The sequence below is a fragment of the Engystomops pustulosus genome, chromosome 6 (genome assembly GCF_040894005.1).
Source record: "Engystomops pustulosus chromosome 6, aEngPut4.maternal, whole genome shotgun sequence".
NCBI lineage: Eukaryota > Metazoa > Chordata > Amphibia > Anura > Leptodactylidae > Engystomops > Engystomops pustulosus.
The window spans coordinates 82900933-82923560 of NC_092416.1; the positions used below are offsets into that span (position 1 = coordinate 82900933).

At 38.6% G+C, this 22628-nt stretch overlaps 1 protein-coding gene across 1 annotated transcript in view; it reads left to right on the top strand.

Annotated features, from left to right (window-relative positions):
- The first annotated feature begins 251 nt into the window (after nt 1-251).
- The window catches only part of EPS8L1 (EPS8 signaling adaptor L1), a 72092-nt gene continuing 49715 nt past the window's right edge, over nt 252-22628 (top strand). Inside the window, exons 1-3 of the mRNA XM_072156795.1 lie at nt 252-401; nt 21103-21148; nt 22197-22237. Of these exons, the coding sequence (XP_072012896.1) occupies nt 21132-21148; nt 22197-22237 (58 nt within the window). The 5' untranslated portion in view covers nt 252-401; nt 21103-21131. The remainder of the gene's footprint in view (nt 402-21102; nt 21149-22196; nt 22238-22628) is intronic.

The following is a 22628-nucleotide window of genomic DNA, read 5'->3' on the forward strand; positions in this document are numbered from 1 at the left end:
CATACAACCTGAGGGACTGTTATAAATATTGCACATATTTATATAAAATGGTGGCGAATGTGGGCTATCGTCTTTTTTTTTTTTTTTTTTTTAGGTGATTCCAGTGCGGCTGCTGACTTCTTATAGTAGCATTAGATGGCAGCCCTTTTAAGATATGTCTGTGTGCTATGTTTGAGCAGGTTGCCAAACTACACCTAGTTTCCAAGAGTTCTGGAATGTGGGTGTGCCCCATGTGAGAATACTGGAGAGGAACCTGCACCTGTCACACTACCAGCTGGGGACCCGGAGAAGGCGCACACACAGCAAGCTTTCCTTGGGCCCTTTATACAAGGAATGTGTATTTATTGCTCTGGGTTTGTGGATTAACCAGGCTGGATCTGCTTCACTGCTCCTGATCTAAGGTGAGCAGTCACGTTCTCTTCTATGTGTAGCGCACAGATTACCTGCAGCAGGTAGTTCTAATATGTACTATGCAGGTTCCATCAGAAGTCCCTTTTCCCTGTTACACTGCCAGTTTATATTCATCGATGCCATCTGATGGTGATAAGCTTTCTAAAGGGATCCCTTTACTCTTATGTTTACATTTTTTACCTTTTTTTACTATGATGATAGTCATGACTGCATTTTGAAATTGTACCACACTGTTGTGTATGCTGTACGTGCTTATATGCTAAACATAGCATAGCCTATTTTACACAGACACCATAAGAGTGTACTTTTATCTTAGATTGTCCAATTGACAAGAGCGAGATCATAAATGCTATATAGCAAACATTGTGCTATTCTGTATAGATCATCCAGTAGACAAACCAAAAACAGAAAATGACATGGTTACCTAAATGGTATCTACCGAATGTGTGTCTGAGGTTTCAATTGGAAAATCTTCTCAGCAGAAGGTTTCAACAAACATCAGTAGCGCCAATATTTGCTTTATTGTGTTATGAGCTGAGATTATGCTGGAAAATGTAGTTCTGTGGAAAATGCTACAATAGATAATGTGCGCTTTTTAATACAGACAATCTATATCATTATCTTTTTACAAATATAGTATTTACCTATCTATCTACCTATCTAGCATGCTTGATAAAGGTGGATTAAAACACCAAAACGTTGCCATGGAATAAAGCTTCACCCTCACCTTTGGATTACAACCTTGGAGTGCTGCCTATTTTTTGGAGATAATATCTATCTATCTATCTATCTATCTATCTATCTATCTATCTATCTATCTATCTATCTATCTATCTATCTATCAATTGTCTGTCTCATATCAGTCATCTATTTAATCTTCTGTCATCTATCTGTCTATATATCATCGATCTCAAATGTATGTAATCTATCTGTTAATTATGTGTCCATAGATCATCTATCTCGTAGCTTTGTTATAATGTTTCTAAAATCAATAATTTATTCTTAAGAAGGGAAATACTGAATACCTGTGTCACACTGGATTAACTCATAACTTTTGAACACTGATCTTAAGGGCCCAGCTAGGGTAGAGGGCAATATTTTTTTACATGCTGTCTCCGCAAATACATTTGTAGATTGTTCTATGCACCAACGTACATTATTATGAGGTATATTCAATGCGTATGACAGTTATCCATGGATAGTTGCAAATGACACTAAAAAAACTCCTGTCATGCCTTTTTTGAGACCTGAGATTTTTCCTGCTGATAAAGGCTCAGCTCTTATACTCACCTATTTTCAACCTTTTCCATAGTTGAGTTTGTTATTACAACACATTTTATTGACCGTAGCTATCATTGTAAGTAAGGGATCCGTTCTGACTCAGTAGTGTACTATAGTCTTGGTGGGTACACCTAGATCTTTGTCACCTTTATGTCACCACATGGGAGCAGCTTGACGTATCAAGTACATTTCACCTGAATCATCGAGGAATCACTCTGGTTCTATATTTAGATACTTGGAGGGTATTAGCTAACTATACTGATGCCATCCCTACACGTACAGACAATGCTCATTGTGATTGTGGCCTCCATAATCAAGTCATAAGCACAAGAATGACATATGCCACTTCCGAGTTTTTATGATGGTTAAAGAGCTTCTGTATTTTATAGGTGCTATTATGTCTTGTACAATGAACAGTCAGTTCAGGAAACTGTGGCTCCCCTGCTATCATTGCACTGGAACCAAAAGCAAAACTCTTAGATTTGAAAACATCTGTAATATAGCTTATCAATAATAAAAGAAGGTGCGATGAAGGTGAGTCATAGATAAATGTGGGTTTGCTGATATGAAATACACTGAAATCATTCACAAATAGCTCATTCACAAAGGGCTCTTTCACATAGGCGTTGTTTTTCACGTTCATGGTTCAGTGTTTTAGACATATGCCTCACAAAGCCATTGATTTCTATGGATGTTTTCACATTGGCTTTTGATCCGTTGACCGTGGGAAAATTATGAAACATGTCCTATTTTTTCATGCATGCGGATCATGGAAGGCAAAAGAAGTCTATGGGTCCGCAAAAAAAACTGATGAAACATTTGTTTTTTTTTTCACTGATGAGGCTGAAAAACCAGTTGTGATGTTTTCAAAGGAATCTTAAACCTTCAGATCTCTTTGCGAACACAGAGACAAAACGGAGACACAACGGAGACAAGACGCAGTGAACCAGGCAGGACAATCCATTCAATTTACTGGACATTTGTGTATTGTTTAAAACAATTTACTGTATAGTGCTACATATGTTTTAAATAGTTCTAATCAATATACAAATACTTCCAATTGTGGCAATTACATACACATAGAATAAACATTAAATGTCTTTTTTTTTTTTTTAATGTGACCAGGTCATATGTATAAGATGTTTTTACTAGGCTATTCCCAACACATTTGCAATGTCTGGTTACCAAGGCCTTGTTGGTAACTCACAATAATTGTTATTTAACTTGAGAGTCCAGTTCAGGTTTATAGACAGCACTACACCAAATTTAATTAACTGGCAATTGTACTTAACATACAGTCAACTGATCACTTTACTGACCACCATCATGGTACACAAATGACCAGACAGCCAATCCAGTTGTACATTTACGACCAGCTTTAATATTTACTTGTCTTTAGACTTTGGTCAATCGTCAAGCTCATAATGCTAATCCCTTCCCTGCCCTGAGGGGTTCAACTAGTTTGGCAGCTGTTGAATACTGCACATAGTGATGGTTGTATTCAGCTTATGTCACAGAATGTACATTGTGTTTAGATGTCTAAATTTGGAACTACCCATTAATGTCACAGACTTATTTCTCTGTTTGAAATCTTTATATGGTATCTTTGAATTCTGTTTGATGGTGGGAATTGGTAGCAGTGGTGGTCTGCATGCAGCAAGTATATACAGAGTATGACCGAGTTTCTGAATGTATAATGGACTTGCAGTTGGAGTGCTATAGGCTCTGATACAATATGCATGTCAAGCAAAATATAACTTCATTTTGCTACAATAGCAACACTCATTGCATCTGAAAACATTTTTAATCATTCCTTTTAGTTTTAACATATATTATACTGAATCCAACTTCCACAATCAATGCAGTTTTCAGCTGTCACCTGGTCGAATATTTTCTTTTATGAGAAACTTTATCAATTGTGTGAAAATATCTGGAATCAAAGGAATAACTTAACATTCTCTCAGTCAATTAGTGTTGTTGCCTATATCATCGCAGTTAGTGTTTGTCTGCTTGTTGTCCAAAAAATATCCCTTCTCAATCTATTAAAGGTTTTGTCCAGGTTTAGAAAAATAATGGCCAGCGTTTTGGTATTGTAGTCCAGCCTAATTAACTTCTGAAATGTAAGACATAGCCTCTGGACAAGGGTGGAGCTTTTCCTCCTAAAATGAATGCCACAATAAAAACACCTTTTCTATACCACCGTAAAATTGGTATTTTTGATACATAAATGTATTTTTTTTTCTGGATTCCTGGTTTAAAGGTTTTGGAGTAAAGGTTTTAAAACCTTCCAGATAAAGCCAATACATTGTTTTACCTAGTGCATTGTCTAAGGTAGTGGTGCATGGTACAGAGTCTTCCTTTGATGAATATAAATCAATGCAGGACCTATGATCTTATAATTCACACCCTTGAATGAGCATATTTTTAACATTACTATGTGCACATACCAACTGTTATCTGTGTTAAAATATGAACATAACATTGGGATTGGCGTATGGCAAGGAGGTAGCAGCATTTCTAATATGTGAACTGGAATAGATAAGCTCTACAAGCTGCAAATATATTAAAATTATAATAATCTTTATGTATACAGCACCATCATACTCTTGAACATTATATAAATCATAGAGGGCATATCCAAATAAAATAAGACAATACAGAGTCATGTGGAAACAATAGGGAGGATTGCAGAGGATGGGTTAGTAAAGAGAGAGTTGAAGTTTCATGCAGTTAGGGAATATGATAGGACTGCTTAAAGAGATGGGTTTTAAGAGCATTTTTAATGCTTTTGAGGTTGGTTTAGTTTGATAGTCCAGGGTAGGGCATTCCAGAGAATTGGTGCAGCCTAGCAGAAGTCCTGAAGACATAAGTGGGAGGTTCCAATTAAGGAAGAGAATAGTCTAAGATCGCTGGAAGTGCATGGGTTGGGGAATAAACTGAGATGAGAGAGGAGAGGTAGGGAAGTTGTTGTGCTGTGCAAAGCTTTGTGGATGAGGGTGATTATTTTAAACTGCATTTGGAAGGAGACGGCAACCAGTGCAGTGATTGGCATAGAATGGAGGCGTCAATATAGCGTTTGGTCTGAAAGACGAGCCTGGCTGCCGAATTAAAAATAGATTGTAGAGGAGAGAGTTAAGTGAGTGGCAGATCGGTTAATAGGTTGTTACAGTTGTCTAGACAAATGTAAATTAAAGAAAAAATTTGCATTTTAGAGGTTTTAATTGTAAGAAATGGATGGATTCTAAAGATGTTTTTGATATGCAGTGCAAAGGAGAGTTCAGCACAACCCTGAGACAGGGGGCCTGTTGCCTCAGGGTTCTGATGATGCTACAGACAGAAATGGAGAGTTGAAGGTTTGGTCGGTTAGGAGATGGTGGAAAGACAAGAAGTTGAGTCTTAGAATGATTCAGTTTCAAGAAGAGAGAGGACATGATGTTAGAGACAGCAGAGAGACATTACTACATTACTATTGTTCTGTAGTAAGGTAGGGGTGATGTTATGTGCAGAAATATAAAGCTGGGTAACATCAAGGCCGCCATCATGGGGGATCCAGTGCTGTTCTGTAGTAAGGTAGTCGTGATGTTAAATGCAGAAGTATATAGCTGGGTATCATAATGACCGCCAACATGGGGGGTCCAGCAGGAGTCACAGAACCCACAACCCCCCACGCCATCCTGACCCTCCATAGAGATCAAAGGTGTGTGTGTCTTTAAGGCGCACAGAGAGCTAGTCACTGGAGGCAGGCAGCAATTTTCCATTGCCTACATCCTTTAAACAAACCAGGCACTGCCCAGTTTTTTTTTCTTTTTTTTACTGTGCTGGGACGATGAGTGGGCATGCTGGGACTATGTATATACACTGAGGGGGCCTGCTGAGGCTATCTATATACTGAAGGGACATGCTGGGGCTATCTGTATGCTGAGGGGGCATGCTGGGGCTACTTGTATACTGAGGGGGCCAGCTAGGGGCCCCACAATTCCTAGTGATGGCCCTTCGGTATCTTCAGCATAAAATTGATACTGAAAACCAAATCTTCTGATGGTTTGTCCAACGGGGGCAGTTTAGAGGGAAAAGAGAAGAGGTCCTAGGACTGATCCCTAAGGAACCACAATGGTAAGAGGAAGAGCAGACCAGAGAGATCCAGAAAAGGAGACGCTGAAAGTGTGCTGAGAGAACTAGGAAGAGAACCAAAAGCACACAGTGTCCTTCAGGCCAATAGTGCAAAGCATCCTGAGAAGCTAGCGATCCACAGTATCAAATGCTGGTGAAAGATCTAGAAGAATGAGGAAAAAATAGTTACCTTTGGATTTGGCAGTGAGGAGATCATTGAAGACTTAAGAAAGAACAGTTTCAGTGGAATGTAAAGTATGAAAACCAGATTGCAGGGGGTCAAGGAGGGAGTTAGCTGAGAGATAGCGGGTTAGTTTAGAATAGAGCAGGCATTCCAGGAGTTTGGGATGAAAGGGAAATTAGAGATTGGTTGGAAGTTAATAGCACTCAACGGGTCCAAGGAAGGTTTCTATAGCAATTGGGTAACAGCATGCTTGAAAGAAGAGGGAAAGACACCAGAAGAAAGAGAGAGAGAATAAAAAAAGAAATGAATGCTGGGAAGAGGGACTGTACGAGATGTAAGGTGTTAGGGTCACTGATGAAGGTAGTGGGGCGAGTAGAAGAGAGAATACAGAATTTTCTGGTGCGCAAACTTAATTTTGTGGGGCACAAGCTATTTTCAGGTGTGAATTGGCAGAGACAGTTGCGGATTGCATGACCCTCCATCTGCAGACATTTTATGTTCAGGAATGTCTGGCAGTAAAAGACCGGAATCTTCACTTTACAAATCAAGAAAGCGGTTCAGAAATTTTATTAGATGTATGTTGGTTATAATCTGCCCCATACACATTACAAAAAAAACATAAGGTAAAGTGACCATCTCCTTTAAGGGCATCAACCACCAGGATAAAGAACTGTATGCAAATGAGCCTGAGGGGATCCATGTTCCATTTGCATACAGCCCTTCATCCTGGTGGTAGATGCCCTTTAAGTTATGCCTCTGATAAAGACCAATGTAGTCACCAGAATGCTGTGCCCTACAGACCAGTCTTTACGTATAGCAGGTAAAAGATGATTATACAATGTTTTCCTGTAACCAATCACACCCTGGTAATAAGCTTTTTTATTATTTATACTGTCTGGAACGTGTGCCCTACTTTATAACTCAACGCTCTATTAGTGCTAATATTTGGCAGTGACATATGTGTGGACGATTGCTGTAACTACATATAATTACCTCACAAAGTCTGATAAGCCGTTAAAGATCTTGTTGTGATGTCACTGAGAGAAGTCACATGTTTACTCTTATTGAATATGGTGGAGCCATCCGTAGGAAACCCTTGTGTGTGGGGGGATTCATGTTTCTGCTGAAAAATAGCCATGAGAGGTAGCACATGTGGCCACCGTATATCCCAAGGATTCTAGTGAAGGGTGTAATAAAGGTGCCTGTCTGTAGCCTGTTCACCATGTGTGCTTGCCTTCACTTAACCACTGCTCCCAAAACCTCTTAACAGATGGGCCAGAATGGTCAAGGAGCCAAGCACGTCTATTGAAATGAGAATCCTGTTTCTCTCAGTTCAGTGGTGTGCCACCTTTCAAAGTCCGTCAACTGGTCATAACTTCTTGGCATGTCTAGCAGTCGACTATCACCAATCACTCCTTTTGCTCTGCATACTTACTATTAAATCCTTCTTTGGTGGATTCTAATGTCACATTGTCATATTGGAGTTAATTATTATAACAACTTGTTGTTGCTTTAGTTGAGCTATTGTAAAGCTTTAGTAATTGGTGGTGACATGCCCACAAGCGACTCTTTGTGGTTGCTAAACAATGCATATTTATGGAGGCCCATTGGTCTTTCTGCCACTTTAACAGATATAAGGGTAAGGTTTAGGAGGTCAATACTGAGCTTTCCATAAGTCATTAGCATTTTACAAGCATTTTTACAGTGATTTTAAAGTGTGCTTCATTCTCAACTGCATGTAGTTTTTCATGATTTCAAGCGGTTTTTTTTTTGGAGTGAGATCATTTACGTATCTCATTATAATGGTATAACTGTGAGAATCCAGCATGTTCTTATAGAACATAGCTTATACAGACCTTAGGAGGTTAATACTGCCGACTCAGTTTTATGTTTAAAGCTGTTTGTGAAACCATGACACACTTGACGAGAGCTTACATGAGTGTTTACAATGCACTTCAAACATATCTGAAGTAGTTCAGGCTCTGTTCACATCCCATTTAGGAGGATTCCTGACGTATACTTCACTTTTCACGTTTCCTGCTAACATTTCACTGTACTAATCTGTGGACATGTTTATGAAATATATAAAATGTGAGCCTAGCCTTTTAGATCAAATGAGGTTCTCAGAACTAAGTCTGACATGTTGTTCTCTAACCTCACAGACTGGTGATATCCACAAAATACTAAATATCCAATGACTTGAGGCTACATTCACATGTGGCGTTTATATCTCGTTTTGAAACTAAATACAACAGCTGAGGAGAGAAGATTTGCCTAATTCACATTGATGTTAACATTTGCGCTTACATAACACAATGTAAATGCATGTTAATTAGAGATGAGCGAGTATACTCGTCCGAGCTTGATGCTCGTTCGAGTATTAGCGTACTCGAAACGGCTCGTTGCTCGGACGAGTATTTCGTCTGCACGAGATCGAGCATTTACTTAAGATAACACAGTGAAGAATACAATGAAAATAGTGAACACAGGATCATTTAAGTGAAGAACACAGTGAAGAACACATTGCAGATGTTTCCGTACATCTGCTAACTTATCCGAAGACACGCGTGCCGAAAGTTGTTCTTCACAATAGTAAATGAAGAACAATATGTTTGAAGAACACATTGAAGATATATGGAAACATCTGCAATGTGTTCTTCACACATATTGTTCTTCACATACTATTGTGAAGAACACCGTTCTGCACGCGTCTTCGCATAAGTTAGCAGATGTACGGAAACATCTGCAATGTGCTCTTCACTGTGTTCTTTTAATGTGTTCTTTCAGTGAAAAATCCTCGAGTCTCCCATTGACTTCAATGGGGTTCGTTATTCGATACGAGCACTCGAGCATTGGGAAAAGTTTGACTCGAGTAACGAGCACTCAAGCATTTTAGTGCTCGCTCATCTCTGCATTGTTTTCACATTGCTTTTGTAAAGTAAATGTTAACTGCAATGTCATTAGGCAAATCTCCTCTCCTCAGCTGTTGTATTGCATTTCAAAATGTTATGCAAACGTCACATGTGAACGCAGCCTAAGGGGAAAAGGGAACATTACACTAATGGGGGAAGTATGCAGTTGAATGAAGGTGCATATGCCAATTTTCAACCAAGAACTAATCAGTAGCTGTTTCCTTCTTTCCTAGAGCTTTCCTAGAAATCTAAGCTGTAGGGCTCTATAAAAAGCGCACATCCAAGTTGGACCAAAAATGTCATCAAATGTTCTCTGGTTTGTTCAGAGCCAGGTTTAAAAAGAATTGCACAGAAAAAAAATCCTTGCCCACACCAAGCTTTATCTTTAATCTCCAATTCTTATGAAAGGTTAAGATGTCTTCATATACTGCAAATAAATTCTTTCACGTATGCATGCTTTTCCTGTTGGTATTTGAAGGGCTGCCAGGTTTTCTCTATAAATGTGCAAGGTGTGTCTGTTTGCATAAATCTTTACTGCCCCTCCTGGGTCAAGTGCAAAATAATATACAGTAGAGTAGGAAATTGCTGCAGTGAACTGGTAATGTGTTAGTATTGCAGTTATTTTTACATATATTATTATATGGCTAAGGTGAGTGCAGAGGTAGCAGTTTCAAATCCCTGGTCCCTTTGTTTCCTCTGCCTTATACGTACAAAGTCACAAGTATTGTTAATGGCATATTGTAGATAGGAGGCCCTGTTACAGACTTAAAGCTTGAAGTTGTATGTCTTTGAATGAGTAGCTGTTTAACACTCGCTATATTGTGATAAGGTTACTACATCCGATCAAACTGTTTTGTTCAGCAGAGCTAAATTATTATTACGATTATCCAGCAGATTGATTATGGTTTCACTTGCGCCTGCTAAGTAGTTTTAATATTCATTAAATAATTATTATATTCATAAGATGGATATCAGCATGTACAATTATTTCCATGGAGTATAGATCACTTATGTGGACACTTATTCAGGCAGTCTGATGGAGAAGACACCAAGTGGGTAATTTCTGTATATTGGAATATCTGCAAGAGCTAGCTAAGGGTAGAACCACCTGAAGCTTTCTGCTATATATATTTACACTTGGTACCACCATAGTAGGGCCTTTTCTCCAAATGTACAGAAAAAGTACATGCGTCTAATTTTGAATCCACAAGTCATATCATCGGAACTATGGGTCATTTAAGAACCATGGGTTCTATACTGTTACTGTGTAATAAACATCATGTAAGTATAGTTTCTGTAGACTGTTGTTGTGTTCAGACTATATCCTTATCTTATTACATGTGGTTTATAGTTCCCACAGGGTAATTGATAATTGCTTCTGAAAAATGCACAAAAAAGCTTCTCCCTTTTTGCTGTTTTATAATATATAGCCAAAAGGGAACCTACTTTAGTCACTCATGACTAAAATAGGTACAACTGTAACCGAATCTGTTTCTTGAAATGGAATATTACCACCTACTAGCGCCACATGATTGACCAGGTTCTCCCAGATGCTGAGATTCCCAGATACTGTTGATAACATTTGTGACTCAAAACCTTTTTACTGGAGAGTGAAAATCAAGAATAATTGCATAGCGAATACCATGTGCTATAAGGGCACACTCTTAAAAAAAAAACTGCTTCATGCCTGGGTACATTTATTAGGGGTTATACACCTGAAAACTGGCATATAAAGCCCTGAAATAGGTGAAATACCTGTGCATAGGCAATAGCCTTGTATTGAACTACGCTGCCGGTGCAGCGCTGCTGTCCGCCAGATTTGTCAGGTGCCTCCTAATACAGGTGTCGGGGGGGGGGGGGGGGGGGTCAGTATTTAATTTTATGCTGGCACACTTAGATATGATAAATGTACTCTAATGACTCCATTGTCATAATTATATAAAATTACACATAAGTAATACCTCACATAGTTATGCTATTGTAGTTATCTGTAATTATATTGGGCTAGACTAATATATGTTGTCTATAGCTTTATTGTTATGAACAACTGGAGGTGACAGTGTACTAAAGTATCGAGTGAGATCAGAAGATCATATTATCTGCCTCTTGAGTGTGTGTGGCCCTACAGTATATAAAGTAAAGGTTTGTAATACTCAAAATATCTGGCATGATTTATGATCACAAATAAAAAGCAGCTGCAACATACCAGAGAAAATCCAGAGCAAAACAAGTGAAGGTTTATTGATCCATAACAGTGCAACATTTCGGTTCCACTATGGAACTTTATTCAAGCGTCCTTTATGTAAATGTCAATTGGTGCCTTAATTTAAAGGGCTGTATAAATGAGTGGGAGAAGGGTTTTGGCAGGGGGTTCAGGTCTACCTCTCTAATACTGTTGCCGTGTTTCCCAGAAAATAAGGCAGGTTTTTATATTAATTTTTGCTCCTTAAGAGGCGCTAGGTCTTATTTCCAGTGGATGTCCTATTTTTCCATTAACAAGAATTCACATTCATTGCTAAACAAAAGTATTTATTAAGATACTTTAGACATGTCATCACCCACATCAGCATAACCAGCCAAACTCTGCATTCCATCAAGAATTTCTTGTGATTATTTCCATGTACAGCAATCTATGCTACACTAAACATTCACGGAATTTATGAACACAAAGCGTTAAATAAGTTAGTACCTTCGTGACCAAGGCCACCAGCATGTGTCACTTTATTCATTAATAACTTAAGAACACTTTAACTTACTTTAGTGTTTTTGAATTTGTTTGGTACCTAGTGGGAAATTTTGGTTGATATATGTTCTGTTTTTCAAGCTGATAGTTTACCGTATCTCAGCTTTGTGTTGGCATAAGTGTCATTTTGTTTTATTACGATGCTAGAAAGATCACAAATCGAACAGCATTCTCTCAAATTTTTAAGAAAATTTTAGAATCAATTATTTTAGACAATTTTATTTGGTGGTTTTGAAGTTCTGTTAATAAACAACCCCCCCCCCCACCATATCAACCTGTTCTATTAACTTCACCCCTCAAACTATTCAAAACAGCAGGTATTCACTAGTATTCACTAATATTTATCATCAATGGGGCAGATTTACTTACCCGGGCCCTTCGCGATCCAGCGGCGCGTTCTCTGCGGTGGATTCGGGTCTTCCGGGGATTCACTAAGGCAGTTCCTCCGACGTCCACCAGGTGTCGCTGCTGCGCTGAAGTCCGCCGAGGCCCGCCGGAATGCACGAGCCTATTCCTGGTGAAGGTAAGCTCGAGTCCAGCGACACTTTTTTTAAAATGCGACGGTCTTTCCAAATCCGTCGGGTTTTCGTTCGGCCACGCCCCCCCCCCCCCCCCCCATTTCCATCGCGTGCATGCCGGCGCCGATGCGACACTATCCGATCGTATGCGCCAAAATCCCGGGGGAATTCAGGGAAAATCGTCGCAAATAGAAAATAATCGGGTAACACGTCGGGAAAACCCGAATCGGGCCCTTAGCAAATGACCCCCAATATGTTCATTTAGCCCTAAAATTTACCCACGTTAACTGAATACAAGTAGAAAATGCATCACAAATATATTGTGAAGTTTCTTCCATGTAAGAGGACACCCCATGTTTGAATGTAATCCACTGTCCGGGCACATTGCGGGGTGCAGAAGGCAAAGGAAAAGCCATTGAACTTTTATATTTCACTGGAGTTCACCTGCTTCATTCCGGTGTATGTGAGTGATATTCTTGCGACACAATTTTTTTTTTTTAATTCTGCATTTTTTCCGAATCCGTCGGGTTTTCCGATTTCTGTTTCGTGAAAGCCAGCGCCGATCACCACAATCCGATTGTGTGCGCCAAAATTCCAGGGCAATTCGGCGCAAATCGGAAAGATTCGGGAAACCCGGCGGAAAAACTCGATTCGTACCCTAAGTAAATGTGCCCCAATGTTACCAAAACACGCGATCACTCGTGGAACCTTTGGATTGTGTTTCAAAATGCAACTAAAATGCCACGTGTGAACGTGCCCTGAAGTACCACACACCTTTATCCCAGAGAATTTGTAAACTTTTTATCATGTAGTAAAGGGGACATTTTAGCTTATGGGCTTTTTCCATTTTACTTTCTGTTTATCGCTCCCCACTTTAAAAAAATCAATATCTTTTTTTATTTTTCAGTGTACAGAGCTGTATTAGGGTTTGTTTTCTGCGTAACAAATTGTACTTCCTATTGACTGTATGTTATATTCTGTGCCAAGTACTGGGAAGTGGAAATAAGAATCAAAATGTGGTAAAATTGACAAGAAACAGCATTTGCGCCATTTTCTTGTAGGTTCTGTTTTTAAGTCTTTCACTGTGCGCTCAAAATGGCATCTCTATTATATTCTTTGGTTCAGTACAATCACAGGGATACCAAATTTATAAAGGTCTTAATAACTTTTTCATACTTAGGAGTACGGAGTTGGCTAAGGTGTCATATTATTCTGGGACAAGCTGACATTTTCATTGCTACCATTTTGGGGACTGTGCAACCTTTTTTGATCACTTTTTATTATGGGTTGCAAAAGAGTGTCGATTCGGACATTCGGCCGCATTTTTCCATTACGCGGTTCACCACCATAAATAACTGTTTTGATATTTTTATAGATTGGGAATTGTGGGACGTGGTGATACCAAATATGCTGTGGGTTGTTTTTTTTTAAACTTTTTTCCACTTTTTTTTTTTCAATTTATTGTTTTAGGTTTATGGGTTGGGGGTCTTTTGGGACATTCTAATTCATTTTTTTTGTAATTTTTATTTTTGTGTTTTTTTTTTTTACATTACTAGCATATGAACTAGTGATCATGTGATACTACTTTATATACTCATAAACTGCAATAGCCATGTGTCAGCCTATGCATAGGCTGACAGGCAAACTGCTCTGTCCTGCCAAGCTTTTCCTCGGACAGATCGGGACCTTCAATAATTCTAAGCTTGAAAAAAATTGCACTAGGTCTTATTTTCAGGGGTGTCACCCTGGGAAACAGGGTATACAGGCAGTCCCCAGGTCACATACAAGATATGTTCTCTAGTTGAATTCTCCTTAAGTTGAATTTGTATGTAAATTGGAGCTGGTATAACTCCAGACAAAAGTTTTTTTTGTCCCAGTGACAATTGGATTTTCAAAATGTTTTTGCTCTAATGTGAACAAACATCAATAAAACTTTATCACAGACACCTTACAGCTGATTATTGCAGTCTGGGACTAAAGCAACATCCAGAGAGCTTCACCAGAGATCACAGGGGGAAGAGAGGTTTGTAACTAGAGGTCATCTGTAAGTCAGGTGTCCTTAAGTCGGGGACCATCTGTATATGTAATTCCTGGAATGCTGAATGTTGGTCAAGGATGTCCTATAAAGATCCCAATGAAAATATTGTACCAAAATATGTGTGTCGCAAAAAACGAATTTGGCATCCAGCACTCTGTACCATACGTGGACACGGTTCGTGGATTAATCAACGCGTTTCGGCAGGAGCTGCCTTAGTCATGATCTGAAAATATGTGTGCCTTCCTCTCTTTGAATTCAATATAGACTTGAAATGTCTTCTTCTATTTAATCACACCAACCATCTATGCTTCAGTGATGGTTTTAATATTGGGTTCAAGACTGTTTGCAATGTTCAGACACACTGCTTTCTTCATGAACTGTGTAAACCTATAGTGGGGCTTCATCAATATGTTGGCAATTAAATGGGGGACACCTAGGAAAAGGATATGGCACTATTTTTCACACAGCAGTGATGGGTAAAGAAAGTTGTATGTCTTAATATGGGAGAATAAAACCATATTGGTAAGGATCTGACATAGGCATGGAGATACATCATGTAACATAACTATTTTTTACCATGTATCACCACCAGCTTACCCTGTACTGTGTGGCTGTCATGACAATACCTTTCCGTAGTCCCACCTAAGTATTCACAGTCACTCTGATAGAAATGTTTCTATGTTGAGGAATGTTACCTACAACAAGATCTGTGTGTGTCAGGGCTCAGCTCAAATTATGTGCTATCTCTAGATGCCAAAACAGCTTCAACATTGGGCTGGAATGTAAAAGCGCTAAATTCATGAGGCATAAATCTTTAAAGAACATTAAGGACCTACCTTTAACCAAAGTATTTCTGTATGTGATCATCTGTGTTTGTCATACATGATTCTGATTCAACAGTAAATCAACCCGCTGATAACCAAGTACAATCAGACAGAGTTTATCAGTTTTTGCTGTGTGCAAAATTGATTTAACCCATGGGTTTCTAGTGTAAAGTGAGTGATACCCACAGGCAAATGGAAAAAACCCATATCTTACATATTGGGCCAGATTTATCAATAGCTCTAAGTTCAGTTTGCCTCACTAATGTGCAGAATGCGCCTGTGTACCTGTGTCTGTTTCCTCTACTCCACACCCAAACAGCTCCCTCCCCACTTTCTGTCATGTGCATTGAGCAGGCAGGGGGAGGGGAATGATGTGGAGGAGGGGAAGAATGCATGATAGAGTTGGGAATTACGGCTCTTCTTAGTAAGCTGGCTCATTAGGCTCCGCTCACAAAGAAGAGCCGGCTCTTCTGGCTCTTGTACGGCTCCCAGCAAGTACCCCCACTCCACACCACTTTTAACCCACTTTTAACCGATTGTATCAGGTTAAAGGGGTGTGGTGAGCCAGTTAAGGGTTGGGGTTAAGTGAGCCATTGGCTCATTAAGGGGAACCAGCTCCCGTTGTTCGGTTAAAAGAGCCGGCTCATAGAGCCAGCTCTTTCTCAGAAGACACATCACTAATGCTTGAGGAGACTGAGACCACAGCTAACATCGGTTGATCAGTGCCCAAAAACCTCTCCATTCGATAACCACAGCTCCTTACAGCCACAGAAGGTTGTCCCACTAAGGAGCATCCTACTTCTTGAAAGATACATCCCTTTTGCAGTTTTTCAATCTGTGGTATCAGGACCTTTGGAGGACTTTCAAAGGCCCTGAAATGGCTCTTGTATACATGTGTACTGATAGCAGTAACAGATGTACAAAGATTTCATGGATGAAGGTCCTTTTGAGGATATGGTTTGGGTGGCCATGGGCCCCCTAGTAGGCTTTGGCCCTTGGATACTGCCCAACCAGCCTATTTTATAATCCAGTAATGGTCCCACTTTTCCCAAATGACAAACAAAAATGGGGGTTCTGTCGATCTCTTTTGTAATTAAATCTCTCTCTTCACATGCTGGTGATGGGGGTCCATCACTAAACACTCCTGACCCAGCTTATGTCATCCTTCACCACTGTGGCCCAGTGTTATTCTCGCATCTTCCATGTACCGTCAAATAAAATTGGTCACATAAGCCACATATGCTTTATTCTCAACCCATATCTACAGCACAGGCTGTTACAAACAGCAGATTATCAAAAGCCCTAAAAAGATGTGTCATTACAGCACACTTGGAACAGAATAAAGGCATACATGATCCCTGCTCCTGCCATGTTTTCGATTAGCTGTTACAAGATTTTGCACTGGGACCTTAGGCCTGTGTTTCCAGACAGCCTGTTTGTTTGTCATTAAGAGGTCCAGCCTTCACTTCCCTGCTCTATTAGAAGGCTTCTGGGAAGTCTGAGGCAAAACACTAATTAGTTTGTTATTATGTCATTTTCTACAGGGGTGCCATTCTACTGCACTGTTTGCTAACTTTTAGAATTGCTCTTTGTTTAACTTTATTGAATGTGGCTTCAAAACTTAGCTACAGTGTAAACCATCTTATAATAGACGAAGTGACAGCAGTGGACTTTAGGTGACTAATGTATACAAGAAACATATATGCTACATAGCTCACATATAGCTATGTCATCAAGTATCATGGTATCAATGGCTGGGTCATGCTACATTTAATGGCTAAGTACTTCTTTTTCCACAGAGAAGTACATATAATATCTGGAAATGAAATATTGAACCTTTTATTGACTCAGTGTAATTACAAAGGAATTATACAAGGGAATGTTTCCAGCAGATTTCTCCTCTCAGTGCCAGAAAGGTGCTGTACAACACTTTGACGTCCTTTGACATCTTACAATTTAAGCATCGTAAATCCTTCCACATTACTTCAACATGTGCCCTGAGATTTATGACTGATAGCAAAATTGTGTGTACAAATGTACTGTGCGCATAATAAAGAGGGTGGATCTTACTAAACCAAATATGCTTGGTAGAAAAAAAGATTGGTATTTGCAAGTATTTATAGAGTGCAGCCAGGTAGATCAAAATAAGTATAGAGCACCCTCCCTGTCATGCTGTCCATAATCCCTAGAAATTCGCACCCGCCCTGACAAGAACAGTCCTAGGACTGACTTTAATGATTGTATTAGGAAATCCCATACCCAACAGGCTTCATGTGGCAGGTAGCCCTGGTCCTCAGGGGTTTAAACACATAGGGATACATGTATCATAAATCTGGCTTTGGCCATCTGTTTTTTTTTCTTTTTTTGGAATTCCTGATGTATCTTAGTGGTTTTTCCTTATTGATACATGTGGCATTTGGTCTTTAGTGCCCCATTGGGTAGAAAAGGCAATGTATGCAAATTGGTCAGTTGTGGGTTGTAAATATGGACAACAACGTGGACAGTGGCTCTATGCGGAATGGTGCATTGGAAAAGTGTCCACAACATGACAAAGATAGACACTGGTGCCTACCATACACATAGCAGAGTTGTTGAATCTTGGAGCTGGAAAGTAAGGCACACTTAGTGGCCACAGGTTAATGGACATAGCAGAAGTCAATGTGTAATAAATGATAAAACCTAATAGCATAATATCACATTACTAGCATACACTGAAGATAAATATAAATCTTATGAACTGCAAGGAATTGGTATTGTTTCAAGTATTACATCATTGTTTTAATAGTGACTTGGATAAAGAACAGGTAATATTTTGGCACAGTTCATGATTTGAGTTGATTGATCATTCAGTACTACACCCTGGCACCACCTTCTGCTAATTTTACAGTCATTGCAAAATTATCTCATAATCATATCAATTCAAGGGTGTGATTCCATCATAATTGGCAGCTTCATCTACAGTATGAAACAGCCAAAAAACGTAATTAAAACAGCAAAAAGATCTCTATATATACCCCCTCCATTATGAAAATGAAAGTCCACATTTACAATAATCTGGAAACTAAGATTCATTTTGATTCCACTTTTAAGTCTTATCATGTCTACAAATAATTTTACGACGCGTACAGGAACCAAAAAAAACTTTCCGATTTCTGATGTGACTTAAAACATTGTCAGGCCTGGTAGGGTAAGAAGATTATTTTAGATGACAATAAACATACTGCAGGACTATTTCCAATTCTGTATAAGTTCATATAACTCTATAAACAGGATGCTTATAAAACAAAGTATGTACTATAACTAAGACAAAGCAGAGCCAAGCACGGAGGAAGTATGGAAGAGCACGTAGACAGATTTTTCTAATTTTCTAGGTTTAACCAGCATTTTTTTTGCAAATTTAGTTTTTGGCCACACTGGCCACACTGGCCACAATTCAAAAAGGTGGAATGCTATGAGTAAGGTTTCTAAATTTATCATCATAGACACTTCTTTTGTGGTGTAATGATGCCTGAAATCTATGAGATATCTGGGGTTAAAAAGATCAGTGTAATAAATTGTGTTCTTGATAAATCCCTAATTTAAGGGAACCTGTCAGTAGTATTTCACATATCAGGTTAACGGCATGATGCTTTTGGTCTCATTGAGAAATCAAACTCCAGCTGCTGCTTTGGAAGCCCACATGTCTCAGGCTCCAGAAATTGAATAGAGATAGTTAGCTTTTCTATATGTGATTTCTCAAGAACAAACCAACAGATATCTTGGTCAGATACATATTTGTGTTGAGTAAATTAGACCTGTAGCAACAGGCAATTCATTTGATATGGCAATTTTGCCAACAGGATCCCTTTAAGTTACATACATTTTTTTGTAGAATTTTACTACACAGAGAGCAAAGCTGTCACTTGTACCTACATTATGACTTTCACTATAAAGGTCTATAGAAAAAACATTAAAGATGTCAAACCCCTAATCAAAACTCATCACCTACTTCACCTGGCTTCAATGGGCATGGGGCCATTTATGATGATTGGGGTCCTACCACTATGAACCAGATCACTTCAATTCAGTCAATGTATTTTTTGGCTCTCAGATGTTCCTTGCGTTTCCGTCTCAAGCGTAACATAATTATGTATATTATGTTTTTATTTTTGTAAGTTTTTTCTGTTTTGTTTCTGAAACACTGATCCATTTATCCCAGATTCAGTATGTCATATACTTAGATTTGTTATTGACCAACACATTGTGGCTTCAATCATGTAAGTCTTTGTAAGGTGGTACATAAAATCAAGACTACAACCATGCAGCCTCTACTGCTTCTCACTCAGCCTACCCGATGTCATTCTTCTCACACAACCAGCATACTCATATCCCATGCTCCTTACAAGGCCAGCTCCCCCTTGTTGCCACCTACTTTGCACATAACCAACAGCCCCAGGTACCTCTCATATGCACAAATGGAATGCCTTTGCCATGGCCAGCTGCCTTAGGTTCCATTCCTCTTCACATAGCCACCACATTTCCTCATGTCCTCAAAGAACTAGCAACCCAAGGGTCCCTTCCAGATCAGCAGCCTTATGTCCTCATATTCCTTACATGGCCTGCAAAACCACGACCTCCTGAATTCTCCTCCAGAACCTGTGATTACATAATTACAGGAGGAAATAGCTACTACATATACAAAAGTAGTATATTTGTTATTCCCCCTTAAGTTGTAGGGACTGTGATGATTAAGTTGTAGGGACTGTGATGATATCATCACGAGTCCCAGAGGATGATTCAGTTTGCTTACTACATACAGTTTTCTTACAGTTTTTGTTGTACATGGCAGAAGAACACAACAAACAACTGCCCCCAATTTGGGAGCTGCCCTAGTCAGGCACTTACCTTCTCCTTCCTCTTATTTGGCCCTGATGTATCATGTTAAAGTTGTGTAAAGCAATGGCGATACAAAAGTTTTATTATGGTGGTATAATTGCTAACAATAGTATACATTCAAAAAAATGTAAATGAAAAATGGATATTGTTACACAATTATGTAATGTCTGACCTGTGAGTTGCCTTGTGAACATTAAGAGACTCTTACCAAAAAGGCACAAACTGATTGTAGGTTTGGAGTTTTGTAGCAACAGTTTTGGCAGGACAGTTCAATGACAAATTGCAAAGCCTTGTACTACATTGCCTTGAAGGTTTAGCAAATAAAATTATCCTCCACAGAGCCCAGATATTATTAGGCTATTTTGGAAATAGTTGGTAAACCAATGGTGAATCGTCTCTGGTCCTCACTGACGATCTTATGCTTGATTTTCATAGCCATGACATAAAAATCATGTCTAAAAACAAATAAAAAACGCAAATAAAGAGCTCTTGTTAGGCTATGAATTGTTATGCTAGATAATGTAAACCAATTTGTGGAAAACAATGTGATCAAGAATCATATTTGTTTTAAGCAGAATCAATTTCAATACAGAAATTAATTTTACATGTAATGAAAACCTAAAATTGTCATGAAGTGGATCTCGGCAGAAATTGCTCCTGGTATTGTAAAAAAACAAAAACTCAGGCTAACTGCAAACCATTTATATGAGGCAACTACTTATACCTGTAAAACTTTAACTAACCTCTAGTTAGCACCTACTGGTTTACACATTCTCTGTATGAGTATTCATGGGAGTATGGTCCTAGCATTAATGTGTATATAATAATGTAGGCATCATAACAATGTTGATACAATACAGCACACAAGTCTAACATTTCATACAATATAATAAAATGCCTGGTAAAAACATTTGAAATATTCTAAATACTAAAATCAAAGTCTAACCCCATTGGCCAGTTGAACTAAAACAAGGCATTGACTAGCAGTCCCAATTTCAAGTTAACATCAAACCACATTATACAACAAAAGGTAAAAGAACAACAAAAAAAACCAAACTTTTTTTTAAATTTTCTACTTGTTCCACTTAATTTAAAGAATCAGTATGTGCACCTACTCCTGTCTTACGTGTAGTATTTAGGAGATTGTATTTGACTTAGTAACTACTGTATATGAAAATACTCACTATTGTTTTTCTTCACTACTAGGAGAAAGATCACGAAACCAGAAAGTCAAAATGAGTGCTTCGCCCCGGTATGTGCTATAAATGTTCATGAATACACATTAGAAATACAAATCAGGTTATTTAGGAGTCTAGTAATGGCAGTACTGTGGTCCATGGAGCATCAAAGCTTCTAGAGAAAATCCCTTGAATATGGCAGCTCTGTGACAACTTGGCAATATCATATAGTTAACTGATGATACAAATGCAATATGAATATACGATACTGTGAGGTGGCTCCCCCTATAGGTACATGTACATACCAGTCAGCTGTTTATTTGTGCTTAGTAACTAACCACAGACTACTTGCCAATTTTACCTGCAATTTCCTTATCACACCTTGCCATAAGCTCGCACATAATCTGTAACTTCTAACTACATATGATCTTGATATATTTCTACCAGTTAACATTTCTGTTTGTTTTGACTACTAGCTTTTTCTCTTTATTATGCTTCTTCTTTATAGCTTTAATTAGTTTATGTGATACAGTTGGGCAAAATTTGACAGCTATGTTAACAACCAGCCTGGCTCTTATCTTCACTTTTATCCTGTATAAAGCTTCATGGCAGGTGTAATAAGGAAAATTTAGAAATATGAATAGAGGCTGGGGAGTGGACCTGTACTCCTACCAAACCACCCCAGCTGGATTCTTCTGGGTTCACTGAAAAAACACTTCCGGTCCATTGAATAGTGTTTTCTCTTACACATTCATAGAGGATGACATGAGGCTCTCCCAGAAAAACTATGGGAAATAAGGTAGAACACAGCGTCTCTTAGAGGTGGCATTGCTGTGTGCATTGTTCAGGGACCCATCCCATACTCTCTATTACTTTATAACAATACATGGGTGACAACCCATGCAGCACCCATGGACCTACCTTTCCAAGAGAAACTAAGAATAAAACTGAATAGAAATCATAGACTTAATGAAAATGACTAGAAACCTACTAATTTGAAATAAACATTTCCCTGTAACATACGGACATGTGAGCTGATTTTCTGTGAAAGTTCTGTGGATCATTAATCTAGTAGTACCAATCTGATCACAGCATTCTAATTTATTGTTTGTTCTGTTTTAGGCTGAATGGGTTATCAAAACCCAATGCCAAATCCATATATGGTGAGTCCAATATTACTACAGATAATCCAAGTTTAGATATTTATTTTAAGTTATACTAGTATATTATTTTAATATGGAATAATTAGTAACAAATAGAAACAAGTTGTCTGATTACAATAACCCCTTTTTTCTCTTGAAGCCAGCCAACAGCTGAATAGTGATAACACTGGAAAACTAGGAAAATCATTCTAGTGGTGCTACAATTTCCCTATAGGGAAAAGTAAATGCTGCTGTTGGCAGAGACTCTACACTATAAGGACTTATAGATTTGAGCCATTCTTATATTAGTTGCATGGGCGTTCATGTAAATGACCACCATATCATACTTTATATTTTAAAAGGTGTTGTCTCATATAAAACAAGCCCTTCAAAATACAGAGATACTGATAAG